Source organism: Sciurus vulgaris, assembly GCF_902686455.1.
Source record: "Sciurus vulgaris genome assembly, chromosome: 2".
Lineage (NCBI taxonomy): Eukaryota > Metazoa > Chordata > Mammalia > Rodentia > Sciuridae > Sciurus > Sciurus vulgaris.
The window spans coordinates 198321051-198335229 of record NC_136462.1 but is presented as its reverse complement, the minus strand read 5'-3'; the positions used below and the strand labels follow the sequence as shown (position 1 = coordinate 198335229).

At 46.2% G+C, this 14179-nt stretch overlaps 2 protein-coding genes across 5 annotated transcripts in view; both read right to left on the bottom strand.

The window, feature by feature from the left end:
• RTF2 (replication termination factor 2) overlaps positions 1–1170 on the bottom strand; it is a 39321-nt gene extending 38151 nt beyond the window's left edge. The window contains exon 1 of the mRNA XM_079129208.1: positions 1016–1170. Coding sequence (XP_078985334.1) covers positions 1016–1084 — 69 coding nt within the window. The 5' untranslated portion in view covers positions 1085–1170. The remainder of the gene's footprint in view (positions 1–1015) is intronic.
• Positions 1171–10122: 8952 nt separating this feature from the next.
• Positions 10123–14179, bottom strand: part of CASS4 (Cas scaffold protein family member 4) — a 33251-nt gene continuing 29194 nt past the window's right edge. For all 4 annotated transcript variants that reach the window (XM_079129430.1, XM_079129429.1, XM_079129428.1 and 1 more), the window contains 2 exons: positions 13780–13857; positions 10123–11038 (listed from right to left, as the gene is read on the bottom strand). In XM_079129430.1, coding sequence (XP_078985556.1) covers positions 10631–11038; positions 13780–13857 — 486 coding nt within the window. In that variant the 3' untranslated portion in view covers positions 10123–10630. The remainder of the gene's footprint in view (positions 11039–13779; positions 13858–14179) is intronic.

The window sequence follows — 14179 nt, the reverse complement described above, 5'->3', positions numbered from 1 at the left end:
TAGAAAGTGGCCAATAAGGTAAGGATAGGCAGGGGTCTGCTCACACACAGTCTGATGGGATTTTATTCTGAACATGATGTGAACCAACAGGAGTGCAAATACAATACTGACATGGGATTTATCTTTAAAAAAACTTCTCTGAATACTGCATAAGAATAAATGGAGTGTACACGCGTGCCAGAAACTGTAGTACATGTTTTACATACCTTATGTTATAAAAGAAAAGCCATTACTAATGCTAACTTTGGAAATCTCGCATAACTGAAAGATAATCTTGGTTTCACTACCTACTGGCTGTGTGACTTTAATCACTTTAAGTAACTTCACAGAACTCAAATTCCTTGCAATTAACATGACAATTACACATAATTTGCTCCAATACTTGTGAAAATTGGATGTATTCATTCACTCAGGTATTCAAAATAGTAACTATGCCAGAAACTCTGCTAATTCTAGAGGACAAATGGGTGCAGCCGCGGTTACCAGGGGTTCACAGTGTAGTGGGGGAGATCGACATAAATCAATCATAGACCAAGAATTCAGGGTGACAAAATAGTTTTAAAGAGAAGGACCTGATTTTATGGGATAAGGATGCAGTTTGGGAAGACTTCTGAGGAAGCGAAGTAGATGTATACAAAGCTCAATAAACAGTGGCAATTTGAATCATCACTACTAACCACAGAAAAGGTTCGAATCCTGACTCTGCCACTTAATAGCTCTGCAACTTTTTCCTTCGAGCCTTAATTTCCATGTCTGAAAATGGGGATGACAGCACGTAGTAGGACTGTTGTGAAAATTACACGACACGGCATGTTAAACGTACTTCCCAGTGAATGGAAACAGCAAGCACTCAATAAGTACCGCTCTCAATGCTGTTGTTAATTCTGAGTCCCCCAAAAGAGACAGAAGAGCGCAGCTGGCTAGGTACTGGATCCCCGGGCTCCCCACCACCCCTCGCTCCCGGGCCTTCCGCGCTTCCCACCGCTCGCGGTCCCACCGGGCCCACGCCGCTTACCTTCTCAACTTTCTTCGGCCCCTTGACCAGTTCATGCCTCTTGGGGATCGTTCCCCCGTCACAACCCATCGCAAGACCGGAGTCAGCGCCAGCAGCAAAACACTGAAGGTGCCACTTCCGGGGTCTCTGGCGGAAGCTGCAGCCACTTCCGGCGCGCCACGGTGACGTAACACGCCTTCCGTGACGCAGAGGCGCGGGGCGGGGCCGCCGCGCGAGGCTGCGGGAGCCGTTGCCAAGCGCCGGTTGCCACCGAGAGCGTCGCCGGGGAGCGGGGCGTGGCCTCGGGCGGGCGCAGCCGGATCGTGGAGCGGCGGCGGCGGGGCCCTTCCTCTTTCTCGCGGTCCCTGCCTTTCTGCTGCGCAATGGGAATCGCTCGCCCACGCCGCGGGAGGCGGCGAGGACTGGTGACTTAGGCGTCCAGGGCAGCGTGTGTGACTGCGAGCGGCTGGAGGGACGGGCCTTCCGTTTCAGTGAACATCGGGTATTTAAAAGGGCTTTGTTGAGCGCCAGCTGTGACCTGGCTGCCTCGAGAAACTGATGTTACTGCAGATTCTGGGGGGTACAGTCCTTTCAGGCCCCGTGCGCGCGGTGGGCGCGCGGTGGGCGCGTTCATGGTTTCACCCGCAGCCTCCCAAAGCCCGCGCTCCCTTCTCACCTAACAGGAAGCAGGTGCCGAGGGGAGCGGCGGGGCGGGGGGATGGGAAGGGTGTAGACTGACGCTTTATCACCCTGTATACATGGATGAAAAGAATTTTTAAAAAATCGATGTCAAAAAAAGTTCATGAAAAGATAAAGTTGAAAAAGGAAGCACTTATAATTGACGAATACTAAATTTGTTCTTATAAACACCCCCCCACCCCCCCGCCAAGAGACAGGCTTTATTCTATCTGTAATGTGAACCCTTACCAAACCTTTGCCAGAATTCATGATTGCTGTCAAACTCCTAATCATTTATTCCTTACGTTGTTAGGAATAGTGGAAAGCATGTCCACTGTCATAAGGCAGACCTCCATATTGGAAGTTACCATGTTGACCTTAATTAAATCAAAAATGTTGAAAATAGTCCCCACTTAACCACAGGTGCCCAGAAAATATGTGAATGTAAAAAAAATTCGAGGTCTGTAGGCTTGGGGTATCTGTTACTGTAATGACTGAGAATTAAAACAAAGCCTTTCATCAGTAGGTCTCATTGGTTTATGACATTATTCCCTTTGTACCCCCCTGCCTAGAAAAGTCACTGGCATACTCAAGATACATTTCCTCAATTAAAAAAGTACAGACTCATTCGGAGAAGAGTTTGGGCAGACCCTAAAACTGTGAGAATTTTAGAACTCTTGGCTTGAGTTCTTTCCGAATCCTTGCACTGAAAGACTTGAGCAGCATCTAGCGTGGCTTCCAGCAGCCTCAAGCTATGTCCCCAGAATGACCCCAGCCTCTACTGGCATGCCCACTGGAGAAAGCACAGCAGTGTCATGTCAGTGGTACACCAGTAAAGCTCAGGCAGCTGGAGCTCTCTCTTCCTCCTCAGTTTCCTCTTTTAGAATATGGGTCTCTAGGCAACTTTGTTTTTTACACACGTCTAAAATTTGTGTGGTTTATTGTCATCAGTAGCAACAATTTTCCCCTGAGAGTTGGTTGCCATGTCAAGTGCCACATGCATGTGACTTGAGCCATTTGGTTCTCCCAGCCACACAAGCAGGTGTGATTATTGTTGGCCTCCTCTTCCACTGCCTGTGTTGAAAGAACCAATAGAGCGTATTTCCTTACAGGGATCCTTGGATCCTGTCAAGCTGTGGATTTGAAGCAAAAGGAAGAATGAAATCATGCTGAAGAAAAATCAAAATTCACTGTCCTCTAGTAAAACCAGTGTCCCCTTTCCTGGCCCCCCCATAGGCATAGACAGTTTTTTTTGTTTTTTTTTTTTTAAGAAAGTAGGTACATATTGGTGGGGGGCAGTCTCAAAAGAGAGATGCCTTTGGGGTAAACCAAGAAATACATACTCAAGGAAGAAGTGAACCATCTCTAGGTGGACAGACCGCAAGCGACCTGGAGGTGCGGGGGTTAGTATTTATAGTGGGCTGGTGCCAGGGGTGGACTGGAGGAGGAGGCAGGGTGGAGCTGCATAATTTTGCATCAGTTTTTTCTTTACTTGCACCTTTCCCTCATTTCACCAGAATGTGGACCAGGGCAGGTTGCTCAAGATTTACAGCTGTGCTTTCTGCATCTCAATGATTTGTGGGAGTTTCCTTTAAAACTTGGTGTATCTTTTTCTCTATCCTAAATCTCTGTCTCATCCCCTACCCCCAGAGTCTTTGATCCCTTAATCTTAAGGGTTGCTGAGGGTGACATCCATCTCTATGGCTGCTTCAGGCTGGCAAGGGTCCCCGACACTGCCTACTCAGGGCTCGAAAATCTCGTCCTTACTGTTCTAAAGGAGATGGACGCTGGTCTGCTGTGGGGATGAGTTGGAATTCTTGGGCTGCATCCTCTAAACGTGGAATTGTTGTCATTTTGAAGATACAAACTTTATTAAGTCTTGTAGTTAGATACCAGGTGTCTCCCAAAAGCTTGTGTGAGACAACACAAGAAAGTTCAAAAGGCGAGGCACACAGCTGTGATCTCAGCAGCTCAGGAGACTGAGGGAATTTAGCAAGGCCCTTAGCATATTCAGACCATGACTCTGAAAAAATATAAAAAAGGGCTGGGGATTTGGCTCAGTGTTTAAGCACCTCTGGGTTGAAATGCCTGGAAAGGAAGGAGGGAAGGAAGGAAGGGAGGGAAGGAGGGAAGTAAGGGAAGAAGGGAAGGAAGGAAGGGAAGGAGGGAAGCAAGAGAAGGAGGGAAGGAAGGGAAGGAGGGAAGGAAGTTTAGTTCAGAAGTGAAATGACTGGCTCATGTGAGCCTTAACCTAATCAGCACATTAGTCTCCTGATAGGCATTAACTGAGTGGTCACTGTAGGCAGGTAGGCTGTGTCTTGAGGGGTGCCTTTGGGGTATAAATTTTGTTCTTGTTGAGCACTTGTCACTTTTGCTTTTTATTGCCATGTCCCCAGCTGCATCACTCTGCCGCATTCTTCCATCATGATGTTCATCTTTGGCTCTGAGGAATGGAGGCCACTGTCTATAGACTGAGACCTCTGAAACTGTGAGCTCCAAATAAACTTTTCCTCCGCTAATTGTTCTTGTGGGGTCTTTTGGTCACAGCAGTGAAAAATCTGACTAACACACGAGGAGATTAAAAAGGCCAGGCTGAGGAGTAGGAGCACATGTACTATTACCAGAGGTCCTAATGGTGACCACAGTGAGGTGAAAACAGTGTTTCTTAACCATTTTGGAGCCATTGGATCTGTTTGATAACTTGATAAGAACTTGAGACAAAATATCTGTTGGTGCATGTGAGGTGTTGCACAGGGCATACATGTTGATATTCCACTCACAGCTCCTGGAACCCAGCTATGAGCCAGTACTTCAAATGCTGGGACACTAGTTCTCATGTATTTCAGACATTTAAACCTTTAGGAGTTTGATTTCCTGAGATTTCTACTCAGGTGCTTTTCCATAGCTTCAGTTTAACATTCTGTCTGGAAAAATAAGTCATGTAGAGTAAGTAACGCACTTTAAGAGTGAGCATAAAAAATAACTATGTATTAGGATTTTTAAGAAGTTCTACAGCCATCATTTCAGGTCCCACTTAGGAGGGGTTCCAAAAGAAGGTTAAAATAAAGTGGAAAATTGGATGATTACTGAGATAACTCAAAACAAGGATTACTTTCAATTCCTGGTGTTAGGGAAATACAATATTCTAGGAATGTATAAGGCCTTCTGTAAATTGGCACTGGCTCCCGTTCCTAGGTCATGTGACCACTCTTCTTTCCCTTCCTAGGTCCCAGCCACATGGACCTCCCTCTCCTTCTCCTCCTGAGCCCTGGAATTGCTGATCCTTCTTGGGGGTGATCTCTTAATCCCAGATGCTTGCCCGGCTAACTCCCTGGAGTGACTCAGCACTCTGTTTGTGAGTCCACTTCTCAAGGAGATTGTCCCTAAACTTTCCATCTAAAAGAGTGCTCCTCCATCCCATGGCCCGTCTGTCCCTTCATTATCTTCACTGCACTTACCACCTCCACATCGTATTATATATTGCAGTTTTGATTTCTTGTTTACCATGGTTTTTCTGCATTGATTTTGGTTGAACTCCATCAGGGCTAGGGATGGCACTCAGTGGTTGAGTGATTGCCTGGCATGCCCACGGCCTGGGGTTTGATCCCCAGCACTAAAAAAGAAAAAGGAACAAGGAAAACGGAGGGCAGAAGCATCACAATACTATTTCTCTTTATTACCAAGTGTTTTGGGGTCCTTTACCTGTTGCATCTTGGGAGGGTGACTCAGGTACTGTCCTGGCCCTGGTGCCCCCCAACATCCCACTGCCATGGAGTGACAGCCACAAAGCATTTGCTTTGTTCCCTGCAGCATCTCTAGAGCTCAGCAGACCTGGACAAGCAGGAGGTGCTCAAGACGTACTTGTTAAAGGAATGGATGAAGGGAAAACAGGGTTAGCAGATAGCTCTGACATGTAAGTACATACATCAGTGGCACTTTTGTAGATTGGTGTACACAGGTAAAAACACAATTTTTTTAAAAGGATGTTTTATTTAAAAAAACCGAACCTAGTTCCAGCAGCATGACTCCACAGGGCTTGTCACACTGGAAGATCTCTTAAGTGGTCTCCTCACCACGTCCATCCTCTTGATGAATTTAACATAATTGAGGTTAAGTTGCTATCACCACCCCCACCACCACCCTACCCACCATTTCCTCTTCCTTCCTTGGGAGGAAATGGTACAGAATTCTGGGCATGAGACACAAATATTTAGCAAAAAAAAAACAAAAATCGCAAAACTGAAAATATATGTGTGATTCTATTAGATGTTTTTCCAGAAGCAATCATCCTATTAAATTAATCAGTGGAAATACACCCCATAACCACTCTTTCAAAAAAAGGAAGGAAACACGTTTAGCGAAGGGCAGCACTTTCATCACTTGGACCCAATGGCTTTGCACTTGTTGACCAGGGTCCTTGGTTCGAATTCATCTTAAGAAAAAAAAAAAAAAAAAAAAAAGCAGGGGGAGAAAAATAGGGCCTGTCATGATTTTCTGAGATTCCGTCACTTAGGACTGAGCTGGAGCATTTGAGGCTAGAACAGTGCTTTGGTAGTGATCACTCAATAAGTATGTGCTGCTGTTATGCATCATTGTGTAAAAAAATCTGTCCACTGCAATAAAAACTTGTGGTTTGCCTCTGTGCAGCGATCTCTCCTTCTTCTAACAACATTGCTGACTCTTGCTAGGGGTTGTATTGGAAGTTCTCCGTAACTGCTTTTCGTTTCCACGCACCATTCCCTTTTATATCATTTTGTTCTACTTGTGTGTTTTTGCGGTGCTGGGGGTGGAACCCAGGGCCTTGCACATGCTAAGCAGGCGCTTCAGCCCTGAGCAACACCCCCTATCCTGTCCTTTGCACCTCTGAGCGGAGGACCTGGTATTTTGTCCTGCACTATCTTTTCAAGGATGTTGTTAAGCCAATAGCCTTGGAACGGGGAGATGGTGCCTCCCTCCCGAGCACCAGGCTTTTCTGCTTCCGATGTAATAAAGACAACACTTCCTCTGAGTGATGCTTGGTCAGCTCTGCTTAGAGCCCACTATAAGAGATCGGGGATTCCTGTTCTGATGGTTCCTCTGCTTTGACACAAACCCAAGCGTGCACGACCTATACCTGAGCCCACCTCTGCATCACCCACTGGCACTTGAGGGATGAAGGAGTGTGGTGTGAAGGTGAAACTTCTTATGAAGCTGAGGGAATCTCAGGTCTGTGCAGATAGGAGTCCATGTGGCAGCTCTGCCCAGCCTCCTTAGGAAGGCGTAATGCCTGCAACATTGACTTCGACTGGCACGTGGGTACTTGGAACTCAGGAGGGATCCCCACCGACCCCAGAATGAATAAGAAAGGTTCACTGCACCTGAGTTGTGTGGACAGTGTGGTTTGTTCTCAACATCTGCTTTCCTCTGAGAGGTTGGAAATCAGGTATGTGTGTCAGGCAGCGGTTGCCTATATGATCAGCCCCTGATAATAAGGCCAGGAGCTGTGACTCACCAGCGTCCAGAGTTGGCAACTCCTCACATGTGCTGTCCAGTGCTCCCTGCTGGGGGAATCAGCTGTGTCCCTTGTCACTGCACTGGGGAGGACTCTGGAGGCTTGTGTCTGTCCCCCTGCATTTCACCCTGTTGCCTCTTCTTTTTTGCTGATTTTACCTTCTGTTCTTTCAGTAAAAAAATTCAGAGCTATGTGTACAATCCTGTTCTGCATTCTGTGAGTCCTCCTAGCGACTCATTAGACCTGAGCTTGTCTTAGGCACCACTGACACAGTCTGATACCAAAGTCTCCTGTCTTCTGTCAGTATCCATGGAATCAAGGCAAGCCAATTTGTTAATTTTATGTCATGTTATGGTTTAGAGGTGTCCCAAAAAGGTCACATGCAAAAAAACGCAAGACTGTTCAGAGGTGAAATGACTTGATTATGAGAGCTGTAACCTAATAGTGGATTAATCCACTGATGCAGATTAACGTGGTGGTAACCATAGGCAGGTAAGGCCTGTGGAGATCAAAGAAGGAGGGGCCTTTTGGGTATTTATTTTGTCCCCAGTAAGTGGATATCTCTCTCTCTCTCTCTCTCTCTCTCTCTCTCTCTCTCTCTCTCTCTCTCTCTCTCTCTCTCTCTCTCTCTCTCTCTCTTTCTCTCTCTCTCTCTCCCCCCTTCTGGCTGCCAAAAAACAGAGCCGCTTTCCTTGGCCACACCCTTCCATCATGATGTTCTGCAACATCTTAGGCCCAGAGCTATACAGTTGGCTGACCATAGACTGAACCTCTGAAATAGTAAACCCAAATAAAATTTTCCTTATCTATGTTGTTCTTATCAAATATTTGTTACAGTAACACATCAGCTAACTAAAATAAGTGGGATAAAACGTTGGACACTTCACAGTTCTTGATAGAGCTGTTCCTTTGAACCTTATAGAAATCCTAAATAAATCTTCTAGCTTCACTGCTTTTAGCTGACTTTTAAAAAGTCACTAGTTATGGAGGCCACACAGCTGGGCAGTGCATTTTTTGTTCCCTGCTGGTTTTGCTGTAGATCACACCTCTGATGTGTAGGTTGTAATAGTAACAGTTGCCTAGGTTACTCTTCAGGGACATGAAGAGTACTTGCTCTTCTCTGGTGTCTGCAGATGTCCCATGGGTGACTAGGACAGGAGGAATGTTTTGTCAGTCTGTCCTCTTCACTGCCTAAATATTTGGGTCAGATTCTACTCTGCTCTGCATGTAGACATGTTGAATATTTGGGAAATGTTTTGTCCAAAACTATGATATGGGATTAACTCGACCGAGACTTGGCTAATCCTGCTCCAACCCTCCATTGGCTGTACAGCCATTCTGCCCCAGATTATTTTAAGATATTTAAGTCAATAAATTTCCTTTATTGTTTAAGACAGACTAGATATGGTTTTCCATCATTTGGAAATCAGAATCCCTGTTATGGTATAGATATTAGGTGTCCCCCAAAAACTCACATGTGAGAAAAATCAAGAAAGTTCAGAGGGGAAGCGATCGTGTTACGAGAGCCCTAACCCACCCAGTGCGTTAATCCCCTGGCAGGGACGAACTGGGTGGTAGCCGCAGGCAGGAAGGCTGTGACTGGAGGAAGTGGGTCCCTGGGGGCATGCCCTGGGGTGCACATTTTGTCCTTGCTGAGCAGGACTTTCTCTCTGCTTCCTGGTTCCACATCCTGAGCTGCTTCCCTCTGCCACACTCTTCTGCTGTGATGTTCCGCCTCACCTCAGGCCCTGAGGAATGGAGCTGGCCTTCTATGGACTGAGATTTCTGAAACCGTTAGCCCCACATAAACTTTTCCTCCTCTAATTGTTCTTTTCGGGTCTTATGGTGACAGTAGTGAAAAAACTGACTTAAAACAATCCCGACTGATGAAGGTTCTGCAGTTCAAAGAATGTGGCCCTCAAGGGTCTCTGTTCAGCCACAGAGGCAAGTCTCACAAAAGTGGGAGTCTTCCTTTTAGGGTCCAGAAACTAACTAAAAAAAAAAAAAACAGTCAGCCTTGTACAATGAATACCTTTAAAGTGCCCACCAAGTACAGAGGAGCAGATAGCAGCTGGACTTGTACCACTGCAGGGGACTCAGCTGGAGATGCTATTTCCAGGCTAGCAAGGTGTTATGCAGCTGAGATGCCTATGGAAAACACAGACCTTTCCTGGGATTGAAAGCATGATGTAACCATAGCAACATGAGCGGAAAGACTCAGCTGCAAGGGGAGGAAGAGGTGGTGGTTTGACAGAAGGAGAGCTTAGTGTCACTTCCATGTCGGTGACCAGCGATGGGTATCTTGTCCACACCACACCTTAACCTGTCTGCACCCCCCGGGTGATGGCTTTGTGCTGCAGTGCTGATCTGATGCATAAAATGTGACCTCTGTGGCATCTGCCTATGACTTCAGCGAGAAGCTTTGAAAGACAAAAGTATAAACATCAAGGGCTTCACTTTGGGACCAGAACCAGGTGACATGGACCAAAGACTCCCAAAGGATTGCTGAAAGTGATGCTTAAATTCATGGTTATATTTAAATATTATTACTGTAACAGAGTTGAAACTGTTGAAATATAAACTTTTCCTAATTGAGCAGTAGAACTTCTCAATACAGAATCTACAATATACAAAATAAGTTAATAGGGAACACAACAGAAAGTGTGTCTAACCACAGTAAGAAAAGAGAGCAAAAAAATACATTTTTGGTGCAAGAAACATACACAACTTGTACCAACCTTATGGAATTAATTCAATCCAAAATGAAAAAAAAAAAAAAAAAAACTTCTTACATTTCTAATGGATAAAACAAAAATATATCTTTTGAAATTAAGCTCCCTTCTCTTCCTGGACTTTATTTTCTCCCTGCCTCTGATTTATTATAGATTGTGTGCATTAGTTGTAGATGGACATAAGTCTTTATTTTTTTTATGTGGTGCTGAGAATGAGCCCAGGGCCTCACACATGCTGGGTGCGTGCTTTGCCACTGAGCCACCATCCCAGCCCCTGTGAATGCGTTTCTTAATCCCTTTATCATCTGTCTTTGCTATTGGCCTGTGAGCTTCGTGAGGACATGGCCACTGACATGCTGCTGTGTCTCCAGCCCTAGAACTTGACTTAGAGTCAGTGCCCAATAAATAAGTGTTGAATGAGCGAATGTAAACCACACACATATTTAACCAACATTAAAAGAAATGACTTCTATGACATTACTTCCAACAGTGACCCTGTATACCCTGGATGGCATGTCCACCTCATAAGATCCTTACTTAACACCTGACTCTCTCTCCTGCCTCCTGGGGGTAAACCAGTGTCCTGAAGTTGCTCAGCTGCTTGGTACTATGGCTCCGGGCACAGTGGCTGTCGTGGCCCATCCGTGTATGCTCTGCGACTTTCCCCAGGGGACAGAGTTGCCCAAGTTGTGTGGAGAAGCTAAGAAGTAATCTGAGGGAGGAGACAGCATGGCCTCAATCCAACGTCCCTCTGAACTGCCGTGTGTGATGCTCCAGCTTCTTGGCCTCAGCCTGGAGGTGCCTCAAGGCTGCAGGGCTCGGGTTGAGAACTGCATTCTTGGTGGCCAGTGCCAAGTCCTTCAGCAGCCCGCAAAGGTGGCTGCTGCTACAGAGGATCTCGTTGCGCACGTCCTTCTCCTGGGTCTCCTTGCACAGCGTGTCCACCAGCTTCTGCCCCACCATGATGACCAGCTTGCTCTGAGTGATAAAGATCTCTGGAGGCTGGCTGTTGCTGAGGCTGCTATGGAATACGCTGATGGCTTTGAAGAGCGCCCCAAAATAGAGGCGGCAGTGTTCAGAGAGGTGCACTTTCCTCCCGGGGTGCTGCTGACTCAGAGGCTGATGCGTAAGAGATCGGGGGTTCTAGAGAAGAGAAGAAGAAAGTAGGTAGAGACAGATGGATCAGCAGGCTGCGGGTGTCTTCTCTTTCCTATTTTTGCTTGATTTGCAAGGCCTTTTAGAAGAAAAGGCACAATTTTCTTTGTGACATCTGAACAAAATACCATTAATGTTTTCAAAGCACTGTTGCATATATTATAACATCATATTTGTAATCTTATGTGTTATAGTACATTATATATATATGTATAATTATAATGTATATATGTATAATATATATGTATAATTGTATTTGACCATCGAGTAAACCATAAGAAACCCATTCTAAGGGACATGCTTACAATAACTAAATTTATAACTTTCAAAAGTGTAAAAAGAAGTTGGGGGGTGTAGCTCAGTGATAGAGCACGTGCTTAACACGTGCAAGGTCCTGGGTTTGACCCCCAGCACCAAAAAACAAAACAATTGTGTGCAAGCAGGAAGATGGAACAACAAATCCCATCATTATGTGTGCCTATAATGCACCAATAAAAAATGTGGAAAGAAGAAAATAAAAGGAAACAGAAAAGTAAAACAATAACAACAACAAAAAGCTAGAAACTTGATGGCGAGATTTAAAGAATTTGCCCAAACAATAGATTTTAAGACATTTACAAATCCTTTCTAATTCCAATATCAGAGGTACACCCAAAGGGATCAAATATACTGACCTGCCTGCCTTAATATGAAAGTGCTTATCTTGTTGGCTAATAAGGTTTCATCAAAATTTTACTTTCAGGAAAATGGTATCAACATTTCTCCAAGGACAATATGCCATCAGAGGATTCTCAGTACCTAACCTGAGCTGCTGGTGGTTTTCCTGGGTAGAAGTCCAAGGAAGATTTGGATTTTTTTAAGCCTAGTTTTATTATTTTCATGCTGGGGTTCGAAGCCAGGACCTCTACACAAGCTGGCCACGTGTTCTACCAGTGAGCTACATACACCCCGGCCCTCCTTTGTTATTTTATAAGTGAGGAAAGTGAACTCAGAACAGAGGCTGCTGGGGCCATTTAATGAGCAAATTAAGCTGGGGCTCACAGTCAAATGGCAAAGTTTGGGATTCTCTCCTCCTTCAGCTCTGTCCTTTCTCATCTGCCTACAGCAGCACTCGGTCAGAAAGGACCCACAGAGTGAATTTCACAGGGGCTCCCCCGAGGCTGGTGGAGGGGGAATCAGACAGGAGTGAGGTGTACTTGAAGAAATCTATTCATCTTTATGATTTCACATTTGGAAAATGAGAACAATGATCATTTTTTAGTATGAAGTGAAAAGAGGACAGGGTATTGGTTACAAGGACTCTGGGACCAGGGAGGATGAGAGAGAGGCAGAGGCAGAAGCATGAGCAGCATGAACCAAGAAATCTAGCTTGAAAGTATCAACTGCAGGTAAATGTCGAGTACCGGGCTCCTAACTTGGGCGTGGGACATGTGGAAGTGGTTCTGGTGGCCGCATTGTGGAGAGGCAGCTGCAGGTAGTGTGTGGGCATCCCACCCATGGAGTATGGTCCCCTGTGGCCAATGGCATCCCTACCCCCACTGAGGAAGCACTGCCAGTGTAAACCGGGGCTTTCCAGGTGTGGCCCCTGGACCAGCAGCAGCAGCAGCAGCAGCTGGGGGCCTATCAGGAATGCAGATTCTCAGGCTCCACCCTCACCCACTGAATCAGAAACTTGGTGTGGGGCCCAGTCTTTGGTGTTTCGGCAAGTCCTGCAAGTGACTGTGATGCGCTCTCAAGTTGGTTGACCTCTGGTCTAAGGCATCCTCGGTCTCAAACAGGACAGCACGACCTTCACCAACACAGAAGGTCCGACACTCAGTGTTTGGGGTGTGGGTGACTGAACCTGGGTTCTTGCCCATTTCACCTCTGAGAAGGCACATGACTTCGCCCACATCACTGGACAGGTCTGCCCTCACCCCCTCTCTGCCAGCATCACTGGACAGGTCTGCCCTCACCCCCTCTCTGCCTGCATCACTGGACAGGTCTGCCCTCACCCCCACTCCTGACATGCCCCTTAATCTGGGTTGTTGAACTGGCTCACTGTTTCCCAAGCATTAGTAATTCAAAGACGACCTTCACAGCCAGCCCGAGTTACTCTTTCTTGCTTCCCTCTTGACATCTACTGCTTCATACTGAGTTTTGAAATGGACCCATTGTTTTTACTTTAATAATTTAAAGGAAACTTTTAAAATTGGGAGTTGGAAAACTATTGTCATTGGTCACAAATAGAAGATAAACATTGTGCTTATTGCACAATGATAACATCTTTGATTTTAAAAAAGAAGTAGAAGACGTCAAAGAGGTGTTGAAGACACAAACCCCAAACCAAAGTGGGTTTTGTTGTCGTAGTAATTGGAAGCATGAATCGACAACATCACAGAGAATGTGACCATGCTATCGAATGCCATGTTGGTCCCACCCATGATAAACTTGCAGTTTTTCCTGGTGGGCAGGGTTAAAGGTCACTGGAGGAGGAGGAGGAGGAGGAGGACGAGGACGAGGAGGAGGAGGAGGAGGAGGAGGAGGAGGAGGAGGAGGAGGAGGAGGAGGAGGAGGAGGAGGAGGAGGAGGGAGGAGGAGGGAGGAGGAGGGAGGAGGAGGAGGAGGAGAAGAAACCAGATCTCCCCCAGGTGGGTGCTGGCTATAGGGTAAGACTGCCATAGCACGATGAGATGCCTCTGGGGACCAAGTGTGTCACCGAGGTGTCGCAGCGCGAGCAAGGCACTTACCGTTGTGCCCGAGTCTTTGTTTTCATAGAACTTTTGCTCCAAGATGGATGTTTCGTTTTCTTCTAGGTCAGGTAACGTCTGAAAAATAAAATCCCCTCAAGTCACCAACTCGGATGGGTTTCCGTTACTCCATAGCCGCGTCAGTTCAGGCTGATGCTCGAGAGCTCCCACCTGTCCTGCTGTTCACGGTTCTGCTACCAACACTTGTTGTCAACCAAAGGCGACTTTGGCAGCCCAAGGCTGACCAACAAGGCCTAATGGGATGAGCCATGTGGTTTGAAAAATTACATGGAAATTAAAAACATCCAAATTTCTAGAATGTGCTAAAGCTGTTACATCACCAGGCAAGTCAACAGAACCCCAAGGCTGGGACCCAAGGGCCAAACCATCTCCACGCAGC